Source organism: Mycteria americana, chromosome 3 (assembly GCF_035582795.1).
Source record: "Mycteria americana isolate JAX WOST 10 ecotype Jacksonville Zoo and Gardens chromosome 3, USCA_MyAme_1.0, whole genome shotgun sequence".
Lineage (NCBI taxonomy): Eukaryota > Metazoa > Chordata > Aves > Ciconiiformes > Ciconiidae > Mycteria > Mycteria americana.
The window spans coordinates 52,963,687-52,990,214 of record NC_134367.1 but is presented as its reverse complement, the minus strand read 5'-3'; the positions used below and the strand labels follow the sequence as shown (position 1 = coordinate 52,990,214).

The 26,528-nt window shown below is 40.6% G+C and overlaps 1 protein-coding gene across 1 annotated transcript in view; it reads right to left on the bottom strand.

Annotated features, from left to right (window-relative positions):
- The window catches only part of SLC16A10 (solute carrier family 16 member 10), a 79,933-nt gene extending 54,880 nt beyond the window's left edge, over nucleotides 1-25,053 (bottom strand). The window contains exon 1 of the mRNA XM_075498562.1: nucleotides 24,307-25,053. Within this exon, the coding sequence (XP_075354677.1) occupies nucleotides 24,307-24,685 (379 nt within the window). The 5' untranslated portion in view covers nucleotides 24,686-25,053. The remainder of the gene's footprint in view (nucleotides 1-24,306) is intronic.
- Between the last annotated feature and the right edge of the window lie 1,475 nt (nucleotides 25,054-26,528).

The window sequence follows — 26,528 nt, the reverse complement described above, 5'->3', positions numbered from 1 at the left end:
GGTTGTCCAGCATTGGAAGAGGCTGCCCAGGGAAGTGGTGGAGTCACCATCCCTGGAGGTATTTAAAAGACATTTGGATGAGGTGCTTATGGACATGGTTTAGTAGGCATGGAGGTGTTGGGTTGACAGTTGGACTAGATGATCTTAGAGGTCTTTTCCAACCTTAATGATTATATATGATTCTGAATGCAACGAGGGACAGCCCCTTAGAAGACAGAGGACAAATTCACTGAAGTTTGTCATACTCAAGACAGCTACTGTCACACGGGGTCATTCCTGCTCTTAAAAAGCCTGCAAGGAAGACAACATGAGAATATCTTTCTCCCTTGCCCCTCACCCCCAGTCAAAGAATATCTTCACATAATCCTGCCAAGGCAAACAGATGGTCACTTCAATACTGGTGACCATAAATAATAATTTTCCTGACACTCAGAACTAAATATCCTCTACATGCAGGCTGGTAGGAGCTTCATGAAGAATACTTACCCTTTTCATAGCTTCAATATAGCCAGATACAATAAAAGTATTATTGAAAAAAAGCCAAAGATGGGGATAGGAAAAAACCTTTTTATTCTTTGAGGAAAAAAAACCCAGCATTTCTGCATGGCAGAGATACAACTAGGACTTGTTTTAAAAACTAATCATCTAGAAGAACAAAGGCACTTCAGTAAATGGTCTGAGAAATTATATTTTTAAGTATGTTTTCTGCATTTCATTAAGAAAAAAGTGAAAGTTTAACTTACAAGAAAAAGTGAAAGTTATTTTTCTTTTACAAGGTTTATTTTCTTTTTTAAGGAGGATACTCTTCTCCCTCATCTAAATTTTATTCTAGAAAGCACTGAAACAAAACAGAAGTATCTCTTCACCATAATGAGGACATCACCTCCTCTGCTGCAAGGCCTCTTCGAAGTGGCTGAATATCATGAGCTTTTGCAGATCTAAAAGCAGCTTTAAATACTTATCATTCATCAAGCAATCATGAATCATGTGATTAAACATCTTTTGAATAAAAAGATTTTTTAAAAAAAACAGTGTTTAGATATAATCACTTACTGAGAATTATCTGGATATGCTAAAGTAGCATGGCATTCAAAATAAGACTAGTGTTAATTGCTTAGAACTTCTTACAGCTTTCAACAAAGGGTTCATCCATCACAAAAGGTTCTTAGAAAAACAAAGTTTCCATTGGATGACAGGAAAAGCCCTCAGAGGGTTGAATAAACTGGCTAAAAGAAACAAGAGGTCAAATTAGCATACAGAGAGCAGTTACCAGCAACATCCAGAAATAATCCACGTTAAGTCCCTTTGCTGTTTGTTAATATTAAACAAATCACCTGGAAAAGGGAGAAGGGCTGATGGAACAAAACTCATCTTAAAACAGAACTCGGGTGACTGCAGCTGAAGGGTGTTTTTTTGTTTGTTTTGAGGGTGGGTTTGGTTTTGGGGGGGTGGTTGTGTTTTGTTTTTAGAGAGAGAATATATATGGATGATGTAAAAGGGTGAATTTTTCTTTTATTATTTCTCATAAAAATGGGATGGGACTCCCAAAGTTGTCAGAAAGCACATTTAGGACACAAGGAAATATGAATTATATTAAGAAAATAAATTCAACGGTGCATCCTCTACAACTGAGTGTTCTGAAGTCCAGAGGTATTAAGTGACTTTGAAAAAAGCAATTGATATAGGGTGGGCTTCTCTGTCTCTCCAAGTCCAAAGAAGGTATATAGCAGGAAGGACTACTTTTAAGCTTTGTAAGCATCAGTTACTAGTATTGGATACAGAACATTCACTTAAAACAATTTGAAGTGTGACCTATTATTTTTATGTAATTCTATTTGCTGGTGCATGATACACAGTCATGCAATATGTAGTGTTATAGTCTCTTTTATTAAGCATTAAAGCCATACAGCTTGTTTTATGAGACATAATATGGATGAAAAGAAAGACTTCACATGCACCAAGTCTTCATAATACCACATCAGATGGAGTGACTGATATGCTAAAGGACAGGGCTGCTGTGTGCAGGGTCCTCAACATGCTGAGAAATGGGCCAACATAAACCAGAAGGAATCCAACAGAGGCAGATGTAAAGTCCTGCACCTGGGATAAAAAAAAACACCACACAAAACAGGAACTAATAGAGGCTGCAGGTCAATTGCTTAGAAAGCAGATTTGCAGAAGGGGACATGGGGGACCTCATGGACACAAGTTGAAACCAAGTCAGCAGTGTGCCCTTCAGCAACAAAAACTGGCTGCGTTCCAGGTTGCATTAGCAGGACTGTTGCCAGCAGGCTGAGGGACATGGGTCTTCCACTTTCATAAGGCTGGAGTTGTGTGGAGTTCTCTGCTCCGCAGAAAACAAGACAGACATTGACATATTGGTGGCCTTCTCCTGCACTCACTCCAAGACGATTGAGGGCTGGGGCACCTAATATAGGAGGAAAGACTGGGAGAATTGGGTTTGTTCAGCCTTAAGAAAAGGCTTGGGAAGCAGGAGCAGTGCAGATTTTATTGCTGTCTACAACTACCTAGAAGACAGAGAAAACAAAACCACACTGCTTAAAGGTGCACAGCTATAGCACAAGAGTCAGAAGACAAGATGGAACATGGGATTTTTCACCATGAGGGTGGTCAAACATTGGAATGTGTTACCCAGAGCAATAGTAGACTCTCTATCTGAACTCAACTTGACCAGAGTAATCTGATCTGACTGAAGTTGCTCTGAACAGAGGGTTGAGTAAGATGGTCTCCAGAGATCCTATCCAGCCTTAATTATTCTATGATTCTATGAATACAGACACCACAGCTAGAAGAGTTTTGCAAGCAAGGCTGTTTCCTCCAAAATCTACTGCCAGGACACTTGAAAGGAAAGGTCATAGATCTTTCTTGCAATTAATCAGAGGGTCCACGCAAGCACAGCATTATAAATTGAGGTTTTGGAATGCTTTTATGCAATGAGATTCTCTTCTCCATAGCTACCAAATACAAACAAGGTGATACAACTGAAATAACAATGATAACCATATTTTTGATAAGTGAAACATTCCTTAGTTTACCCTAGAGGTTTGTTCCCAACTGTCTCAAGCTGATAACTGTAAATATAACATCAATTTTAATCAAATTTAGGCCAGAAAATTAGAGTTGATTTACATATTTCTGTTAGCAGCTCCTGATTCTCTTTGGAAGAGTTATCATACCACTGAAGATGCTACTTTAAATAATTGAGTTCAACTTTTTGTCTTTTTTAAAAAGCTTTATGATCAGGTTTAACACCAAGGTTGATTGTTTTCTCAACCATAGTCATGCCACTGAGCACGCTGACAATTTAACTACTCATTAGTCACAATTCAAATCTCGTTAAAAAAAGCAGTAAATCACATGGTCAGGATGTATGCAGCCATTTATGCCCAAAATAAAAGCTATGACTGCTTCTTATGATGCCACGTTCTCAGTTTGCATTCAAAAGTTAAAGTCGGGATGAGAAAAAAAAAAATTGTCTCAAGCATTTTAAAAGCTAAGGACTTGGAAGCCTGAGAGCACATGAATGGAAGTTCTAAGGAACCTGACTTCTGCCTTGCACCGTAATCCAACACAGTTATAGAATTAGCATTGATTTATTAACAACATTAACAGCTATGTATAACAAGTTCTTGATTTAAATGTAATAGAATTCCTTATCCCTAAAGGTATGCAGAAAAAAATCTAGGACATGTTAATAGTCAACACAAAACATCCATCAGATACACCACTAGAAAGTTAAGAAAAGCATGGTAAAAACAAACCAAAATAAACTGTTCAAAGAGTTTGTGGACCCAATAAAACTTTACCTTACTAGTTAGAAAAAGAACTTGGAAAGTGAAGCCCAGCATCAGCAAGAATAGCAGTCATTTACACTGCATGTCACATTTGCAGTCTCATTTGGAAACCTTTGTGCAATCTGACAATTTAAGTAGCTGGTTTATATAAAAATTTTCAGTTTCAGGACCTATGCCTACACTTATACTATGGTGCTGAACAAATGCTCTAGTCTACCACACAAGCATTTTGTTTTATTAAACACCAAATGCTGAAACTCTCTCTATATGTATATATTCTTTTGTATACACTAACTTCTTTGTAAAATTCAGAAGTTGAACAATCTGGGTTTCGATCCAACTTTCAAGTGTTCAAGAAAGGTAAAAAGCAATTCTAATTAACTCCAAATTAGTAGTAAAAAGACATTAGGAAATACCAAATCAAGTAAGTTTCTATTAGCAGTAGTCCAGGAAAGCAAAACACTCGTTAAAGTACTTACAAACTCAAGGCAACACTGGGAAAAAAGTAAGACAGTTCCATTTGCTCTGCTTCTGATAAGCTGTGCACAGTGCAACATCTGTAACTACTGAAAAATGTCAAGAATAAGCCATTTTCTGATTTGCACATGACAACTGCATGTGCATAGTACAGGAGACCCATAAATTTGAAATCACATACCTCTGCATTTTATATCAGCCTATTCAAGTAAGTACTGAACAAATTTATTACTCTAATCAATATTAGTATAAAAATTCAGATCTATAATGACAAATACATATATGTTCATTAAGGGAAAGAAGTTAATGTTTCCACTGTGTACAGGTTTTATGAACAAAACACTGGAGCTGTGTCTCATGGCAGAAACAAATCTGAAGACAGCAGGCTGTGTTTGATTCTGCTTTTATACTTTCCTAAAAATGTGTATGTGTCTGCATTCAGAAACAGAAGTTCCTGCATGCAAAAGGAAATGCGGTTTTCTGTTTGTGTGTTAAGAATAAAACATTATGTATTTGCAGCAAGTATCTGTGACACTACATACCTTTTACACCTCTACTGTTACCAACCCGTGGATGTCTGAACGTTGACTGTTGAGGAGTGCTCTGAAGCCTCCATGCCCACTCTCCTCCTGCTCCCTGCAAGCATTCTCAACAGCCTTTGGGAGTTATACAGAGCCGTTAGCACCCCTTCCTCCTGGGGTGGGATGAGTACAAATGCTTGCTGTAACCCATCTCTGAAGAGGAAAATATGCATACACACATCTCCTCTTTCTTAGTGTGCTAAGAACAGCTGTAAAACTGTTCCACTCAACGGAGGGTTTGACCATGGCTAGGCCTCAGAGGAAGAGTGGTTTCAAAAGCATAGCTAGACCTACTGTTGTCCCCAAAAATCGGTGTTCATTTACCCAGTGTGCAAAATGCCAATATACACGCAGAGCAGAGGTATTTTATTGCATATTTGCACAGATATGGGTGCCTGTCTCAAGATGGCACACCATGCTTTCAAATTAACAGTTATTTATACACAAAGGATTAACATATTCAACTTCCTAATACACATGCAATATTATTCTATTAAATGATTGGTTAAAGTCTTTGCCCAGCATGTAAATTAGTATGCATGCTTGTTGTTGTTCTTCAACTTCATCATTTGAATAGGTGGTATAATTGGGGTAGAAGGTCTGAGTCTGTGGTCACAATCTCCCCCTACCAAAATTACCTTTCCCCTAGTTTCCTACTTTTTTGGCAGATCTAAGTGGTTCTTCATTGTTTACTAACTAGACTAGTAATACATCAGTTAGACTTCTGCTTTCAACAGCAACATCCCGCTTATTAGACATTGTCTAAGTTCCTATGGAGATAGGGTAGGGCTCTACAATGGATTTCTATAGCAGCATCAATCATTATGTGAACTGTATACTTAAATTTGATTATTACAACACTACCTCCAACACTAACGTATATCTAGAATGTATTTAAGATTGTGGAAGATATCGCTATAGTCCTTAAGGATATAGAAGCATTTGACTTCTTGATGCACAAACAAACTTAACCAGATGAAGTCTGAAGCTTAGATATGTTTTTTCCTTATTACTTAAAATGGCACTCTGAAGACAAATTTACAGCAGTATTAACATGAAATTCTGTGACAATTCTAAATATAAGTCAAGCATGACTTACTGAGATCACTTTGTCCTTAAAGAATATTAATACTAGAGTCCTTATATGGCAAGTCTGCTATATCCTGATATTTTGACAGGAATTAAAGTAAATGGAAGCAGATTAAATAAAGCCTACTTCTTTAAATTGAGGAAGTTTCAAGCAGAGATTCCACAATGAAAAGACTGTCTACAGGAAAGAAGTTCAGTTCTCATTGACAGGCAGCAACATACTGCATAGAATTACTTCCAATCAGAGTATTTAATCTGAGTTAACCAGGGTATTGTTATCCCTTTGCCAGAATCCCTGTGGAATTTTGATCAAAGACGTAATGTAATAAACGTTGTAATATACAGTGTAAGAGAATCAGAAGAAATATATCCTGTAATTTATAAAGACCAGGTGCAGAATAGGAATTTGACAGAGGAAAATACAGGTTTTTATAGCCTCAAAAAATGCATAAACTGCCCATAGCAACAATCTACAGAGATAGAAAGTACCCATCAGGTCACAAAGATCTAGGAACAGCTTAAATTACTCCTTAGTTATCCTGCAAATACAAGATGTTGAAAATAAGTTAACAGGCATTGTATTCTGATAAGAGTAAATTTTTAGGAGGATTTGAGGCTTGCTTATCTAATTATTTTGGGGCCTTGAAAGTTTCCAGATGTACGTGTGGGGGAGGAAGTCTGCTCCTAGACAAAGTAAAAGACTCCAGTGAGGTCAAAGCACTAAGGGTGGCCTAAGGCTACTGAGTAGGAACTATGAATAATGACTTCTAACACCCTCTTTCAGGCTGCTCTCCAAAGGCAAGGGAGTGATGACCACCGGTGACAAGGAGCATGACTTTCAAATATCAATACCCTAAAGACATAAGTCACAAGTCCACCCAGTTATCAAGACAAAAAGAATTTTGAACGCTAACCTGCCTAAGTTAAGTCAAATAAAGGAGAATCAGGAAAGTTACATGCATGATGTAATATCACAGGGTAGACTGTCTAGAGCTAGAGAGCACATGCCTTCCTCTGAATTAGAAGACTAACCCAAAATGACTAAGAGTTACTTCAAGCCCAAAATGGTTTGGTCATTCAAAACAGCAATACCTACTGTATCTTATTCCACATATGTCCTAACTCTGTGCTGCCGGAAACATTGACACAAATTTCAATCTTCAGCTTAAACTTCAGTTGATAAATTATACTAAAACTCATAAGGGGAAAGATAATATCTGCAGTATACATAGTATGTGGAGACAAGGTTCAACTGCAATAGTTATGAATAAAAAACTGAAAGCTCAGCTTCTGTTCATTTATGGTTAACCTTTTTAAATAGTTCACTAGTTCTGACAGTTCTATAAACTTACAAAACTAATTTCTTTAAGAGCCAAGATCTCCTGCTCAGCCAGCAATTATCCAAAGATTAGTGCCTGGTAATTCATTTATTCCCCTCAATGAGCAGAAATAATGGGGATTGGGTTTCTGTGACTTTAAGCAGCTCATGCTCAGTTACTACCAGATGCTCAAAGTCATCACAATGAATCAGAGCAGGAAAATACATTAATTGGATTAAGTGTTACTTTTACCTTTCCCTCTTTCCGATTGAAAATGGAGAGCATTTTACCTCATTTAATACAAGGAATGTAAAAGTAAATGTAATAAGAATAATAGTAAAACTAGTAAAACAACAGAAGAGTAATTCAATTTTCCTGCATTTCTTCTCTGGTTTGAGAGCTCAGAAAAGCAAACAGTTGCAAACAACTCCACTACAGAAACTGTAGAAACCAGTGCTTCATAGTGGCAATTTGCACCAGTAAAGTATTGAGAGCTGATACATACAGGAAGTCAGAGACCTTACGCCTTGCTGCTGAAGATCAACAACAAAACAAAATCTTGAGGTGCATTGTCTAGATAACATCTTACTTAAGGGGAAGAGGTAACAATTTCAGAAATAGAAAACCTAAAATACTCAAGCCATTTTCTTCAAGGGCAGCACTCACCTTTCCAGATGCTGCCCTTATATACAGACAACAAATGTTAAGAAAAGAAAGAAGGGGCCCTTCACTTGCATGCAGAACCTTAGGAGTGCCACTGGTTGCCTACACCTTTAAGCCAAAACTAGGCAGTGTACTATTCCAACAGTCTATTTTCATAGCAGCTAGTCTATTTTCAGAGAAACTGAAAGCATTACAGAAAAAAGTAGAATGCTCAAGTTAAATGACAAAAACAAAATAGAAACATTTTAATATATAATATATATTCAGCATATGTAAAAGTAAGTACCAATGTGAACATAATCAGGACTTTTTACATCAAGAGATCAGCATACATAATGTCTAGGCTTTCAACTTCAGTTTTTCAATTGTTGTTCTATTGAACTTGGAACACCAACATAAGCCAAAAGTATCTACAAATTCTATGTTATAGCTGTATACTTTCGAGTTATATTTGCTACAATGTTTTCTTAAGTGTTTTCCTTAGAATAAGAAAACATTACCAGAATGCTTCCACTTGTATTTGCTTATATCCAACTAAATCCTAGTCAGCTAATTTACTTGTTAGACAGTTTCCTCTTAAAAAAAACACTCCAAACTTCATTTATGAGTGTTTGGTCATCTTCATGAGACATAATTAATACATGACCAAAAGTCTCAAATAGCATATTAGCCCAGCCAACACTAAAACTAAAAAAAAAAAAAAAAAAGTTGACTGGCAGGTACCAACTGGCATCTCCCAGATACTTTGGCAAAGCATTATGCCCTGCCATGACGACTTCCAGAGGAGCAACATACTGCTTCAGAGAGGAAGCAATTTTCAGTTTCCAGCTACTACCAAATGTGGGGATCAGCATGAATTCCCTCTCCCAGAGACGGGACATAACTGACTGGCACTGTCTAGCCTCTGTGTATGCCAGGGGCTCTGTAATCCTGCCAAGACCAAAACTGGAAACAAAGGTTACAGAGGCAAAAAACCAATCACACAGAGCAGCTATATCTTGCTTCTAAGAGCACACTTCAGAAGTCTACCAATGTTGGCTGGTAAGATTCTTCATCTTTCTTGATGTATTCACATGGATTTTTTTTTCTTCTGTGTAGCTTAATGCTGCACACCAACAAACCACTGGCCACAACCATGCCTGGAAAAGCTGCCTATAACTGTCTCATATTTGGAAATGGCTGAAAATAATGCAGCATGTACAATTATAGTCTAACTGTTGGGAGCTATATAAACGAATTTAAGTATTCCAACTATGAGGTGAAATTACCTTTACTTCTGAGGAACAGAATCACACAAAAGTGTTGGCCACAGAAACTCAGCATCAGCCTGTTTTCCATATGCACGTGAACTAATTTCTAGAACAATTAGAGGTTGAAGCTTACACAACATCACATGGAAGACAGTTCAGCAAATACAGCTAAATTAGTAACTACATACAACAGAGTATCAAACAGTTCTATGGGGCATTGTTTTCTGTACTGATCTTATCAGGCTCTGATAAACCTTCAAAAGGAAAGATAACTTTGACAATAAAACCCCAAAGATGCAGCTAACTGGGTTTGTAAGTGTGACCTCTACCTAGCAGGCACTGGTGTGCATGTCAGTGTGGATCCTGTTAGTCAGAGCAAAGACAGTACAGATGTAGCGCATACTCACAAGCGTATGACAGTATTTTTCTGTTGTGCCCAGCAACAAAAATGAAATGCTCAGGGTCAATACAGGACACCTCGAGTTGGATTCAACTTCCATGTTAAAGCACCCAAGTGTAGATGTCTGAGTGAGGAGTCCAAGCTCCCACTAGAGTCAGCGGAGATCTAGTCAGCACAGCTAGGGTAAACTGCAGAGTTTCAGCCCACTTCAGTTGAAGCCTGCATCTGCCCAGCTGAGTAACTCTCCAGATTCCACTGAATGTATGGACTAGATCTCCATCTACTACAATCTGCAAGTTGAATCCCATACCTTGCCAGTTCTCTCCTGGTACAACATCACTCTCATATGTTGCATCACTGGCTGAAAACGCCCGTCACCCAACATTCCAGTACAGCAAAACAGACAAGCAGAGCAAGGCAAAAGAAAAAACACCAATAAAAGCAAAATGCACATTACTGGTCCAGCGTGATGGCAAACATCACCAAATGATTGGCACTGGTGCCATTTAGGAAGGCTGCATTGCACCTCAGTACATATCATGCCTTTCAGAACACAACAAAACCCTCCAACCATCACATTTGGTTCAACAGTCCCATAGTGACCCAGATAAAAACAGGAAGAAGAAAGGCAAGGAAGGGAACAACTATATATAGTTTACCTATTTATGATTTTAGCACATGCCAGAAATAACTACTGAGGGCAAAAATGCAACTATAATACTTTGAAACTGATACTCCTTGGCGACAAGCATATGGTACTGTTTTCTATCACAAGACATTTGTGATATCCTTGTCTTAAACTGAGATTCATTACTTACAGAATTTCAAAGGACCTCTACATGTCTAAGCTAAACCAATTGCAGGTAGGAAAAGGCTTTACAATTATGAAATAACTTCATTAAAAAAATGGAGAGACTAGCTGAAGACAAAAAGTAACTGCTAAAACAAATGACTGCCAACAGCAAAGCATAGCTGTAATCAGAAGCAGCACAAGTTAACTTGGAAGATAAGAGCTTATATAATCGAGCAAATAAATCTGTGTGGATGCAGCATTCTCACTAGAGGGTGGTTTAACAAGACATGTCCTACCTTTAAAATAAGCAGACTGATTTTACCTTTGATCAGTTCTTCACCAGCCCTAACAATTGGTGGAGGCTCCTGCTTCCTTCCTCTGCATTTACACTAGTCCAGAACTCCTCTCATTTCAGCTACCTTTGTGTAAACACTGCTAAGCCATTCTCTAACCACCTCAGATTCCCACTAAACATCCACGCACTCCCCTGATCACAAACCCTTAATCCCATTCCTCAATCAATGTCTGTGTTATACAAAGCTACACTCAACATTTCACTAACAGGTTGGCCACTACAGGCACTTATTCAAGAAAATGAAGAATTTTCTTAATTATGCCATTTCACACTTAGTGGCAAGATTACCTTAAAATTAATTGATCATAATCCCAAGCTCTGAGTTGTGCACAAAGACAGGGGTAATGCCATGGGGAGCCTGAGAGAGAAACAGTTAGTTTATGGCCCTTATGATTCTTCTAGCAGGAAATTTTAAAGTTAAGAAGAGGTAGAGCTTACAAACTGACAGAGGGCCCTGCATTACAGAGCAGACACACTGCCTTTGCTAAAAATAAAGAGTAGGCAGTGAGGGTCTATAGCCTGTTAGGAAACAGATAAGGTATATACAAGATACAGTGATTGTTAGAGAGCAATCTCTCCCCCTCCTCTAGTTGAAGGGTTTACAGGCTTTTATGTCATATATGTATAAAATTAACAACATGTTACTTATCTATTAAGCAGGATGCAGAGCAAAAGTCAAAGATGTATCTGAAGCTCCAGAAAGGGAAATATTATCAGGCCTGATTCTTAAGTATATTAATATGTATTTGATAAGAATTATCACTGGTTTATAAACACAGGAAACAGTGCTAAAAACTGTGTGGACAAAATCTAGCATTTAATGTCTTAAAAGAAAAAAGCATGATTTACTTAATTTCTGAGAAGATCCAGTAAATCTACTAATCAGCTACAATCACACAAGCCAAAGACTGGCAAACTAGTCAGCTTGTCCACATTACTGTTACTAGCCATTTCTAAGGCTAAATATGACTAACACTCTTAATTATCTGTTAAAGTCTATTGAGCCTCCTCTATTTCAGATTTTAGTTTAACACACAAAAGAAAACCAGTGACCAGGTTTTAAGCCATTATGCCCAAGCTGTGGTATCTCAGTCACAGAAATTGTTCTCTTCCAAAAAAACAGAAATAACTATATTGAAGAGGAATTACAGAATAGTTCATGCAGTGCTCTACAGAGCTCTGCAAAAGCTCAAGAAAAGCGGAGCTTTAACCTTGTTTTTAAAGCAATGTCTTGATAAAAAAAAAACAATTAAAGCCTTTCCATTCTAAGAATACTGTTTGTAATACCAACACCTTCTACACAGTAAACACTGACCAGCAGTCTCTCAGGCTGAGTTCCTATCCCAAAGTTTCCGCAGATTCCCCACTGCTATAAATAAAAAGCAGTGAGAAATGCTAAGATTTATCACCTTCAGAAGACAATGTAAAACTTGCAGCAAATTTTAATCTTGAAATTAAGTTTGTATCCTTTTCATTCTGATCCTTAATTTGAAACCTACAGGAATGCTCTCACATCAAGAGTCTACATCCTTTATGTTTGAAACTCCAGAACAACTACATAAGTCCAGCTGTAGGCAGTCTTAAAGACATGAGACAATTTTTCACCTGGGTTTTAAATTTACTGTTTATAGCACTACACCTACCTACCCTGATCAGGAAAATATATGCACCTAGAAGACTGGTAGGTGGGATACCTCATAAAACAGGAAAGAAATCTCAGTTCCCCAGAGGCAGCCATGACCGTATCCCAAAGAACAAGCAGCAGAGTAGTTTGTAGGGTACCTGCCTGTCCCTACCTGTATTTTCTCAATACAATGATCCTTACTAAATACAGTTAGATTACTTACAAAATATTTAAAAATATTTTGACCAATTGCTGAAATAATACATGTTCAGCTAAAAAAAGTTAATTAATACAGTATACAGTCATTTTGTCACAGACCTTGATACAGAGACTGAACTTGTACCATATAATGTACATTAATAGTAACTAAATGTATTATACCACACATACAAAAGATTAATACTGTCTGAAAAACAAATGCACTGAACAGCATTAATTTCAGGATTAACACTATTTGAAATTAGAAGCTTACAAAAGCATTATGTCACATTTCTTGAAGATATTTACATAGGTAAATCAGTTTTACAACTCTGAGGTAGCATGAATTGCATGCAACATACTATTTTCTTTGCCTAATATTAGAAAAAGCAATAAAAATCCAGAACACCAGAGCTGGGTCATGCTGACTAAACTTCCGACTGTGCATACAGAGACAAATGTTGTCCATACTGATTTTGTGCAGTTCTACTTCAGCCTTCCCAATAAGCTACCCAGTTCTGTCCCTGTCCCCCCTCACACACCTTCAAGGGTCAGTGATTTCACTGCATGAAACTAAATGTTCATTAAACTGCTGCACTATGAACAAAAGACTTTGATATGTACAGAGGTGTAAAAAGCTGTTAATGCTCCATGCTTCAATTTGTAAAAAAAAAAAAAAAAAAATGGGGTCACTCTGATAGGATTAGAAAATACATTTCAAGCTCGCACATTTTATTTAAGCTTCCAGAAAACTTCCTGGTGTTGATTTAATTTTCTAGATCACTGCCTGCACCCAGCAGTGTCAGAAATTACAAATTGAGAGTTCTAATTTCTTTCAAGTTTGGAATGCAATGTTGGGTTTTGAAGAGCCTAAGCTGCATAAATATATTTCAAAGGTAGGAAATGACTTGAAGGTATAAAAGGACAAAGGGCAGCTTCAAATTTGCTTTTATGTGCCAAAACCATAAAGGCTTTCTTTAAAGAACATACCTTCAGTTTTGTCACACACATGACAACTTACACCAATGAACTCAAGGGGCCACAGGCAGTATTTTCACAAATGAACTGAAGGAGAACACAAAAGTCATCATGTAAATTGTACACTCAAGATTTGAAAAAAATGTTACCTAGCAACACTGCATCGACTTTCTCATAAGGTTGTTACTCTGAACCATGACACATACCACTGACACATGTCCAAAATACGCACCATAGTTCAGGTTCTTGATTTCAATCTCACTTGCTAATAGCATCTTTAGGTAGAGCACCATTACCACACCTTCTTTCCCCTCAAAAAAAAAGGCAGCATTATATAGCAGCTGATGTCATCAACCAGTTCAAACCACTCTGAAACTACTACAGTATGTGCTAAACGTGGAGCAAACTGACAATAAGTAGGCTTTCAGTCTCACCTATGTAACCCATTGAGATTATTCCAATCCCAGCATGTTCTCCAGCATGTTTAATTATAACACAGCATCAGGTTACTGTCCAAGTAAGCCCTGGCTGTGTGGCTCAAGAACACCCAGTAATTCTCATTCTTTTGATAGAAGGTACTGGCCTCCTTGGGCAAACCAAATTGGTTTCTGTTTTACACCAGTGTCCTTGTTGTTCAGCTGTTCATCCTGTATACTGCTTCGCTGCCACCCAGGCTCTAGTCTAGAGCAAACTAAGCAAGCTCCTTAAGAGACATGCAGATAGTACATGCCTGGATATAGAAAGTAAACAGGACAGAGTCACAATAGTCAGTCCAAGGACAACAGGGGGTTCTGGAGTGCCAATATCAGAGACAGCACAGACAAAAGCCTCCAAAGATAAGGCCCATCTCAACATTCACTAAGGATCACTTTTTAATGAATGCTAACATTCTCTTTTCTTTTCTTTGTGAATTCTTTGGCTCTTAAGCATTAAAAAAATACACTAAGAGCCCAAACTAGGACTCTCTAATTAGAAGAATCCCTTTTTCGTCTTTAGTTAAGACTTGCAGCTTTCTTACCTTGTATTCAAGAACACCATTCCTGGTCATCATATAATGAACTTGCAATTATCAAAGCTGTGTTTTGTTCCAAAAGAAAGGACTATTCATCCCTTCTAGACTGCAGAAGCAGAAGGCTTAAAGATCAGTTTATTTAGGACATTCTACCATAGTGTTTTATCCTTGCTCAAAGTTACAGCATTGATAAAATAGTTAAAATTATTAAAGATTTTTAAAATCTGTCAACTGTGGTATTAACATACCTTCTTTACAATGAACTAGAAAGTTTGTGTACTTACCCAATGCATTTTCTACTTGGAACCTCATTATTGAAGGATCTTGAAAAAATGGCTAAAACCAAGACCATGAGACAGAAGACAACCTTTACCACCCATTTTACAAGTCATTTGCAAGAGGACAATAGTTAGAGATTAAGGGAATTAAATAGCTGCACGTTTTAAATTACTTATTATTCCTCATATATATATATATATACACACATTCTTAAAAAATGCAAAAGGAAAAAACTATTCTTAGGTACTTTGAGCATATACATAGAGTACAGCTCTACTGAACAAAGAACACTGCAGAAGATAGATAGCCAAAAAATTCACTACTTTGCTACAGCAAAAAGGCAACAAGAAAGCTGCTTTATGACTTGCAGTCCGAACACAACCCCACCACCTAAGGGACACCATGTTCCATGAGATTATAGACGTGCTGCTGATAACAGCAAGAGGCTGGGCTCAATATCCCAGTAATCCCTTCCTGTGTGTGGGAACTAACACTGATGATTTTTAAATTGGTCCCATCTTTACTAAAGGGCTGCTACTCTAACTTAGCTATTAGAACAAGTCATTCCTATCCAGTTCCCATGAAAATTAACAGCAGGATATAAAACAGAGCTGCTATTATTGTAATAAATTAGATTTCTGGAAGTAAAACGGATAATGTAAGATCACAAGGGAATGTTTTCTCATAGAATTATCCTTTCTGTACATATTTGCTGAAGGTTAAACTGCAGTAGACTAAGGCTGCATTAACTCTGTGTGTGTTCACAAAACAAAAGATTAAAACTTTTGTGGAAGATATATGAAAGAACCTATATTATTCCTTCTGCCACAATGGGTATTCTAAAATAAAGCGGTTATATTATCAGTGCTACATTAGCTTGGATGCAAGTAATCAGTACAACTCCTTCCTTGTAGTTCACAGAGCAGAAGCAATTTCAAATTGGGCAATTACTTGCTAAGCGTTGTGGACCAATGTTTATTGAAAGTCCTTATTTTCCTTAGCAACACACAGCAATGTAAGTTAGTGTTTTATGAATATTCCTCTCATTTCAAAGTATGATCTTTGAGATGTAGGATTTTACTAAAAGTTTTTATTCATAATTCAGACCAACAAACCCTTCTCTTCCCTATGATGATGTTACATTACAAAGATTTGGGAAAAATGGTCTTAAAAATCCAGAGTAAGATTTATATAGGTATTTCTGAAAACTAAACTGAAGATTGTTTTAACACACATTTTGTTTACAATTAAAAGGCTAGAAAATATCAAGAGTTCCAATTACAAAATTTTCTTAACATTTCGCAAAATAAAGATGCTTTCATGTGACTGACCAAATACTTATACTAATTCCCAAGTGTTTTATAAGTACTAGTAAATTAATCCATAAATCTAGAAATGAGGAATTAAAATACAGATTAGGATAGTTTCCAAAAGTATAACAATTCTACAGCTAAACCTGAACTGCCACTCAGTTCCTCAGTTAAGATGATCTGCATGTGGCTCTTCAAATAGTAAATACTATCTATATAAAATTTAGAAAACATCAAATACTATATTTCATGTGACTGTTAAACCCTCACATTACGGAAGGGGCTGGCCTAGAGCACAACTCTGACAGCACAGCCAAGACAGCCAGACACAGCGGTTTGCACAGCAGTTAGCCAACTGCAGGGCATACCAAAGAGGGCCAGCAGCTCTTCTCATAACAGCAAACACTTGTTCGGCAGTGGTGGTGGCACAGGGCACAGTTCCCAGCAACCAGTAGAGCCAGTGGTCCCTGTCACACCATAGGTGCCAACCCAGACTCTGCTCCTGAGGGAAGATGCATCTGAGCAGGTCTGGGGCCCCTCACTGAGGCAGCAGGAGCCAGACTACTTGCCTGCAGGTAGTGTGTGTTGGTAGAGTATGTGTGTTACCAGGTGAAGGAAATGTGGGAGGAAGTCAGCCCACTGCACAGCATCAGAGGCAACAAGAAAGAGATTGACTTTATCTTCTCCAAGACCCTGAAGCTTCAATAGTCTGAACCCCCAGCTGTGCTTAAGGAGAAGCAGGTACTCCGCTTCTTACTATGAATCCAGCAAAGGGCTGCAAAGATGATCAAGGAATTGGAGCATTTGACATACTATGAGAGGCTGAGAGAAGTGGGGTTGCTTAGGGTCAAGAAGAAAAGGCTTGGGGGGAATCTTATAAGCATGCATAAATACCTGAGGAGAGGAAGTAAAAACAGACTGAGCCAAATTCTTCTCAGTGGTATTCAGTGGAAGGACAAGAGGCAATGGGCACAAATTGAAATATGGGAAATTCCATTTGAATGTAAGAAAAAAGAAGTCTTTTTTACTGTGAGGGTGGTCCAACACTGGCACAGGTTACCCACAGAGGCTGTGGAGTCTCCATCCTTGGAGACAGTCAAAACCCAACTGGGCAAGGTCCTCAGCAGCCTGCTCTAGTAGATGTTGCTCCAAGCAGAGAGGCTATAACCTTAACCATTTTGTTACTATCTGTAATTACTGAATTAACTCAAATTGGCTAAAAGAGTAAATAGACAAATTATAACAGTTTGAGAACAGTCCAACTATATTTCTTCATGGAAAACTAGTAACTGAATAAAAGGAAGACGGATAACGTTTAAACTTCAACTTGGCCTTTAACAACAACACCTCTCGAAGCTAAAGAAATCAAATCATGAGAAAGAGACAGAATACTATCAGGAAATTTAAAGTGTCTGGAGGCAAAGCAGACTAAGTTAAGATGAAATCATCTTTATGGATAGGCGAATAGCACTAAGCACTGGTACATCTCCCTAAGTCTAAGAACATGGTCATATACATTTTGCTAACTTCCTCTTTAGACAGCAGTTATTTATGTTAACTCAAAAATCAGGAAGAGATTTGAGGAACCTTAAAGAATGGTAGCCAGAATGGATGAGTAAGACACTGAACAGAGTACAGGGACCAATTAAACAAAACAAGCTGAAGAGTAAGGAGCTTTACACACTGGAAAACTTCAAAGTCAACTAAACTCCACTGAATGCAGGTATTAATAAAAAACAGCAAGAAAAACATCAGGTTATGTAAGTAATGCAAACTAGATAACACAATGTCATCACAGTACATCATGTTATGTCATAAACCAGCAGAGCCTCATTTGGAATATGACACACAGTACCTTTCTGCTCTGTATTACAGACGGTTAAAGAAGCATCAGAGACGATGACAAAGAAATAACATTAACAGAGTAAGAAAAAATGTTCCACATGGAGCAAAACTGTTAAGATTTGAAAGATTTATCCAAGGAAAAGGCATAAGGAGACACATGCATGAAAACGTATATATATACACACACCCCAGTCCCAAACCACTTTGTCTGAAAGCAAAATGGCAGATGACAGACCAGCAAGCCATCTAAAGTATCTTCAAAATGAAGGACAAAAGTTTCTTCTGCGACTTGGAAATCAAACCAAGTTTGACTCTTCATCCATCTGCAGAACAGTCTAACCACATGATACTGCTGCTTCCTGGGATTACAAATGAGAGCACTCAAAGATTTTACATACACCCTTTAGAAATTGCCATTTAAGCATGAGACTGGAAAACACTCAGTTTTAACACTATCTTAAGAACCAGACAAGGCATTTCTCTTACGAATAAAAAATAAGCCAAAAAAGTTTCATTTTAACACTTCCACTTAATTTTTTTTAAAGATGTTTTAAACTATTTTAACCTCATGTTTAAGAACTCTTTCACTACTTTGATGCATGTAACTAGATTAGCATAGCTACAGGCAGGCACTAACTACTATTCTATCTTTAGAATTTTACAGGGATGTTTCACCCCTGTGAAATTAAAGTACTGCCTCTAAAGAAGCCCACAAAAATAAACTGGTAACTAGCTTCCAGACACATTAGGAAGATTATTCTCCCTAATTAAGCAACTTGTTGCAAGTTAAATCTGCAGTTGAAATAGGAAGAAATCTAACCAATGTGAATTCCAACAGGAGGAAAAAACACAAAAAGACAACTTAACTAGCAGGCACAAGGCTAATCAGTCTGCAAACTAGTTATCAAGAGTACAAGAGAAATGCTCCAGAGCTGGAGGCACAAAGATATATGTGCACGTGTGTATGCATAAACAGTAGTGATATGAATGATTCCATCCTAAAGAGAGACAGCATACTAAAGAAACTACCTTCAGCTTTCCAGTTTGATCCAGTCATAACTTCAACTACTTCAGCACCTTCATTTACCTACATATTTATAACTACAAAGCCAGGTCAAGAGTATAAAAATATGACTGCAGCTGAATAAAATGAATTGTTACTTTTACATCACATTAGGTTTCAGCCAATCTGCTCCCATTGCTGGTTCCCTGCACTGGTTTCAATGGCCACAAACACGGGAAGGAAGGCAGACTACAGCAGCACGGATATTCATTGGTCCAAGTTTTCATGGAACTACATCCTTCATTGCAATGTAATCCTTATTGACCAAACTGTTACATAGTAGCATGCTTTCTTGTACCTCATACAAATTACAGTTGTATGCTCTGAAAACGTCTATGTTCCAAATTTGATTTATTTCTTCTTAGAAAAAGAAGTCAACTGCTCTCTTGTAAGCCATGTGACATCATTCCAGCTTGCCAAGCTTCCCAATTTACTGGAAACCACATCCCATAGAATTAGATGAAAGTGTGGTTGTGAAGGACAGTTACAGAACAAGGTCTTGAATGATAACAAAACTGCTGATGGGCGTTGTTATCTCTGAAGCAAAGCTCAGGAAGATAACAAAAGATTCAAGGAAAGAGGAAAGGAAAAACTTCAACTTCAAACTGTCCTGTTAAATTAAAAAGCCAGCCCTGCTCAGCAAAATTAAGTTACCATATGTGGTAGTGGTTCATTTGTTTTCAGCACTTGTAGATCTTTTAGTCATCCAACATTATTTTCACAGTATCCAAGTTATGGCCAGGATATGACAGCAAAGGCAGAATTCTCCTCCCTGCCCTATTGGACCCTCAGCAATCCAGCTCCGAGAGTCCCAATGCTGCTGATGGTGTTAAGCCAGCTTAATGAACTACCAATCATTCCAATATCCAGATACATCACCAAAGGCTGCACCTTACAAAGTCAAACCAAGGCAGATAGATACAAGCACATAGATAACCAGTTCAGGCCAGCTGATGCACTGTCTTCTAATAACACTTGCTAACACAAAACAAACATGAGGATGCAGAACAGTAATAACAGTATATACTCACTGTGCAGGGCTATTTGTACAAGTGAAGATGAACAAACATACAGAGAATAACCCAGCAGCGTTACAGAACCAGCTTTGTAAATCATAGAAAGAGGAGCAATTAAACTAGTAGAACTAGTATTTTAATCTACCTTTTTTTTTTAGTAAAACCCAATATTTTTTCTCTGTTGCCACTAGTATTTTAGTATTTATTTGCCTTTTGAAAACAGGTATGCATACATACACACACAAAAACCTATATAGTAGAGGCATCTGTCAAGAGAGCACAACACAGGACTAGATGGGGCTCACACACCAAATCTCTAACCGAGATAACACAGGGGCTGGCTCAGCGCTCCACGTCTCTCTGTGCCAATGCCAACAGTGAGAGGAACCAAGTGCTCTTCCTGCCAGAACCTGGACTGGCCCCGGGGTCCGATCCTTTCCCTTCAAGGACGATCAGACTACAATTGCGTTTGAATGCTAGGGGCCTACTAGGTCTGCCCCATTTCCAAGGACTAAGAGCTTCCCGTATTTCATTGCCATTGTGTTTTTTCCACCCAACTTGTTCCTCAAACACAATGAACTATAAACAATGAACACAGTAGTTTCCTGAGACTTCAGGCACATCTTTCTAGAAGTTTTATACTTACATTGGGGGCTTTTCCTCTTCTCTAGCTGTGCATCAATTAGCTTTTCAACGAAAAACTGGCTACACAAGGAAAGTGGAAATGCTTATATAGTGCACTACATAAGCAAAGAAACAAGCTTTTTACTAATATGTATACCAAAATATTGTATATTAATGTTCAAAATTTTTCATAAAAAATATTAATTATAATTAGACGCCCCTTGAAGAAATTTGTGAACCCTCTACAACGCACAGCACAAGTTTTTCCATTAACCCTCCTAAATCCTGCAGCAATGTTATAGTTCTTCATCTTAATTTATCCAGTGCTGATGCTGCATTTTGGAGACAGCCTTGCCTGCACTTTTGGTTCCTTCCACTCCTTATCTGCAAGGCAGAGTCAGTTCTTGACTACATCCTCCTCCCTTCTGCATCCTCCCATTTTGCCTTTCATACTGATAAATATCCATCCATATACTAAAAATAACAAAGTTAGCACATACTATCATTACTTAATTCCCTCCCATTTTGCCTTACGTAGAGATAGATGTCCATTATTAAGAGATAACAAAATTACCACATACTATAGTCTAACTCCCCTTTTTTTAGGAAAACACCAGGCAAGAGACAACTACTGGCTGGTCCCAAAAGAGCAGGCACACAAAAGCCTCTGGCAACACGCATGCTTCTGGCAACAGCTAAGTAACCTTGTAGTTAAAAAGAGTTGAATTCTGTGGTACTCTGGATCAACTGCAGGATTCCACAGACACCGGAGGTCCCAGAAGAGATTATCTGGAATATTCATGCCTTTCTAAAATCCAAAATGCTGATTTTTGAAATAATTTCAGAAGGATTAGAATATTAAACTTTGTAGTCCAAAGCAAGACCACACAGCAAGAAAACTTTCATTACAAATCCCAGTTTTCAAATTCATTAAGCCTGACTCAAACTCAGTTGCCATTGCCAGTTTTGAGTTACAGTCAGTCCAAACACACGAGACTAACTAGATTAAATACTATAATCAATACCATGGGAATGATCAGGCTAGGGTTTTATCGAACACTAAAATCATACTGACTTTATCCCATTAGTCATTCTTTTTCTTTCTATAGCATGCCAGCTAATCCATCAGTGTTCAATAAGAGCTACACTAAGTGCTATTTGCCATTTCTGATCATAGCTCCCCTTTATTGCAATCTAAATATTGTATCAGAATTTGTTTAGTTCAGTTCACTCTTGGTGCTATATTCATCAAGATAAAAAAAATAGCAGACAGTTTCTAGGCAATGAAGTTCAACATTAAGAAACAAAACGTCCTGTTTGATAGCTGCTGCTTAGCCCTTCTTGTGCTCAGACTCATTGGGGTACTTTCAGGTACTTTTTATCTGCTGTTCTGCTACAGGAGGCACTTTTGTATTTGCAGTCCTCCTCCTTCACATGCATGTAAGTCATCTAGTCAAGGCAGCTATCTCATGCTATTTCCCCCAAATTAAACCCATCTGGATTTAAAAAAGCAAAATGAGCGTCTTCTGCATTACCCAAACCAGAGCATATCTGACAGAGCAAAACAAAATGCAGCTGTAACTTTTTCTTTTTTACTTTATTAAAAAAAGCAGCTATGCAGGAGATGTTGGCTGCATCCAGGACTCAGAACTCTTCCTGCTCTTCTAAGCAGGATTCAAGACAACTATGCTCTAAAGCCAGGTTCCATTTTTTTCCCCACTCTTTTCTGGAGTTGGGCAAATTTTCAAAAACATGGGCGGAGCACACCCACAACCTCACCTCACTTAAACACTAGTGGTGCAATTACTCTTCTGGAAGGTAAGAGATAATAGTTTCAGTCCTCCTCTTGATTATCTTGACTACTGCACTATTACCTAAAAGTCAATTTTTATTTTTTTTTTAAGTGCAAGAAGACTATTTTGAGAGATCATTACTAGAGAACCAGATCCTCAGAAAAAGCAATTACACCTCCGTACCATGAACAAAGTATCAGCCACCCATATGTTTCTGCATTTCTGACTGGCCAGTGGCTCCCAGGTCAGTATGCAAGTATTCACAGCACCTCCTCTGAACAACCTCATTCTTCTGCACAGGCTAAGGAGCCTAGGCACCTACTTATGGGTATGCATTTCCCTTCTGTGAAGCAGGCACTGCCGCACCTGATGTGTAGACATACATAGCTTCCCATCTTTCTAACTGAAGAACACCAAACTCAAGAACGCCTTGTACATCACCACAAACAGTTCAAACGCTGGAGAGCGCATCACTTAATGCTCCACCACAGCTTTCAGGCTTTCTTACTTCAGTCTAAACACCTGCCCTGGTTTTCTACTTCAGACAAAAATATTGTTATTAAGTCATGGGAGGAAAATTAGCTTCTTTGTCTCCTACATCTCAACTTTAGGCCCACTTATCCCGATATTAAGGAAGACATAAATCTCAAAACTCTTTTAAAGGTCTATAACACCACTGTACTGCAAAAGTTTCCTAGAAGGCTTACACCTCTGCAGGGCTATGTAGCTGGAACACCTTTTTTTAGTAAGGAACAAAAACATAAAAGACAATATTTGTTTTTTTAATCTTTCATTTTAGTATTTTAATATGTAAGCTACCTTTTAAATATGCCAAATTTATTATTTACTTTCCTATAATAAATTATTGTAATTGTTAATTTGTTATTATTGTGAGAGCCAAAAACTGCATTTCCTCAACTTACAAAGTCAAAGCACGACACTCTTCAAAGAGAACTTACATAAAATAAAATAGAATATATGCTCACCTGTGAATTAATTGATAGCTATGTGTCTAGAATGATTTAGATTAGTAATGACAGAGCAGAGATTTGATTGTGATAGTACTGTTATGTCTTTAGAGTTTAGTAAACATCATTAACTTTACTGGTGAGTTTTGGGATATTGGTTACAGCAGTAAACCTACACACCGAAATGCTGGTTTTGGCAACTGTTAAGCCACTGTTCTTGACTGTTTACCGTTATCATAACTGTTCTTGACATATTTTAAGCACTACTATACCCCACTATTAATTAATCATTCAGACTAATCATGAGGCTGGCAGGAAAATAAAACTTTCTGAGACCGAAAGTATGCATTTTCCCCATTATGTACGATAACAGATGCCTAAAAATACTGCTGTGGAAGGAGTCAGAGCACACCTGCTTCTCCCCCTGCAGCTTCTCCCCCGATGTCCCAGGAGCTTGCCCCCCCAAGCCCTGCCGCTGGGGCACGGCTGTGAGCGCAAACCCTCGCAGGGAGGAGAGGGGGGCTTCTCTTCGCCTCCATGAAAAGGGTATTTCCGAGTCCCTCGGCCCAGCCCCACGTGCTGGCGGCTGGGCAGGATCCGGCCCGGCCCTCCCGCCCCGAGGGGTCTCGCTGCCTGCGGAGAGAGAGGCGGGACGGGCAGCAGCCGCAGCCGCCCCCCGCCCACGCCGCAGGCCGGCCCTGACAGCCCTGCGAGGCACGGACACCGACAACCGGAGAGGCTGCACCGCTAGCAGCGGGAGCTACCAGCCGGGACACCTTCTCCGCCCGGGCGGGGAAGGCCCGAGGCGGAAAGGGCTGGAAGTCGCCCCGACCCCATCCCTCGCCGCCCCTCACCTGTTTTGAAAGCCAGCTGCTTGTCCTCGCTGCCGCCGAACTGCTGGAGCATGGAGACGAAGAGGACCCCGCACGCGTTCTGGATGCCGAAGACGGCGCCGTTGCACCACATGGCGGCCAGCATCACCACCCAGCCCCAGCCGCCCTCGGGGGGCTCGAGCGCCACGCTCCCGGGGCACCCCGCGCTCCCGGGGGCCTCCGTCGCCGCCCAGGGCTGGGCCCCGCTCTCACCGCTCGGCGCGGCCGGGCTGTCGCTCTCGGGGCACCACTCGCCGCCGTTCTCCCTCCGCGGCTCCACCGCCGCCGGCGGGCCGGGCAGGGGGGCGGCGGCGGGGTCCCCCGCGCCCTGCGGCGCCAGCTGCTCGCTCACCGGCGCCATCCTCCGCCGCGCCGCGGAGCGGGCACGAGACCCTCCCCGCGCGCCGCTCCCGCCTTCCTCCTCCTCCTCGCGACCTCTCGGCTCCCGCCCGCTTCAGCCCCTCGCCGCGGCAGCTGCGGGCATCCTGCGGCGCTCCGTCCCTCTGTCCGTCTGCGTGCGCGCGAGCGAGGCCGCTCCGCCGCTCGCGCCCGGCCGCCCCACACACGCGCACACCCCTCTTCCCGCCGCGGGGTGACCCGCCGCCGCTTGATTTTAAAAGGGGGGCTCCCGTGGGGGCGTCAGCGGCACGAGGGCTTTCCTCCGCGCCGATTGGCTGAGGGAAGGGAGGCGGGAGGGGGGAGCAAGGGAGGGGAGGCGAAGCCACGCTCCTTCCCCCCCACCCCCGCCCTCCTCGCTGCCGCCGCGGCGGCGGGGGTGGGGCGGGGCCGCGGCGTGTCAGCGGCGGCGATAAGCACTCGTGCCGCGGCCCCTCGCCGCCGCTGCCGCCGCTCGGGGAGGTGAAGCGGCGGGGGGGAGGCTGGAAGTCAGCAGTTAACGGCCGCCGCTCGCGCTGGGCGGGAGGCGAGCGCCTCAAGTCTCCACACACAGGTACCGCACGCTGCCCTCACCAGCCTCGGCGGGGAGAGCAGTAAACAAGCCCCTGGCCCCGCTCCCAGACCAGAGTTAGTTCCCCATGAGACAGGGCAGTTACACCCAGCGGTGTCTTGCTGCGGCTGCTCTTTCTGGGCAGCGGTGAACTGAGGGAAAACTCTGAAACTCCCTCCCCGGCAGTTCGCTAACGACACCCAAGTAAAGAAAAAAAATCACCCGAAAACGCTAAGCGAGGGGCGCCGCGCCGCGCCTCCCCGCCCGCGTGCATTGCCAGTCCTTGCTCGCCCCTCACGGCCGTTGCTTGGCCCTGCCCGGCGCTGCTGGCCCCCGGGGCGCTCTCCATCGCCCACCCTCCCTCTCGCGGGGAGGGCCCGGGCTCCGGGCTGTCAGTCCCGCTCCGGAGACGCCCCGCTCCAGGGCCCTCGGGGCATCCGCCGTCCTCAGGGAAGCAGCTCTCCGGGACAGCTCTCCACCTCTGCTCGGGCCACCCTTAGCACTTCGCCAGGGGTGACCGTGGTGAAACCGTTTCTCCCCGGTTGTCTTCTTTTTGTCTTACAAAGGAAGAGAAAATACTGCACTTGCGCACCTCATGAAATGTTTCCCGCTTGCACAGAGGCATCGACTCTTGACCTTTCCTCCCCACAGCCAGCAAAGTGAGAGGATAGGGAAAGCTGAGGTCACGAGTGTTAACTTTGACAACCTTTTTGACCGGCGATCCTGCTTCCAAACTCTCAACCGCACACCTGTTTATGTGGTTGGCAACTACTTACGCTTTAAGCAGTTTGGGCCTGATGATGAAGAGGAGCTTCCTGAAAGAAAATCCGCAGATTAAATCTGGATACTTTGCCCTTCCCAATGAGACCTGCAGGGCTCAAAGCAGCCTCTTGCATTCATATGCCATCCCCATTCCTTCTGCCAGAACCTGGGCTGCTACTGCTGTATCTGTTGCACCATCCAACTCCCGTGCCTGCCTGTTAAAGCCTCTTCCTCCTTTTTTGACCCTGAATCACCTTCTCCTTCCTACCTACCAGTGGCCACGTGGGGAAACAAAACTTAGTCCGAAATAAAGCACTGATTCTTAAGACCATACCTTGTTCAGCACAAATTAGTCAGTCACTCTCCACATGAAAAGTAGCAGCTAAAGAAAGAAAACCATATAATGACATAAGGAAAGCCTGTGTAATAATGTACATTGCATGGGTGTCAGCTTTAAGAATGCTTGGCTTTTGGAATTAAGTGACCTTTGGATTTT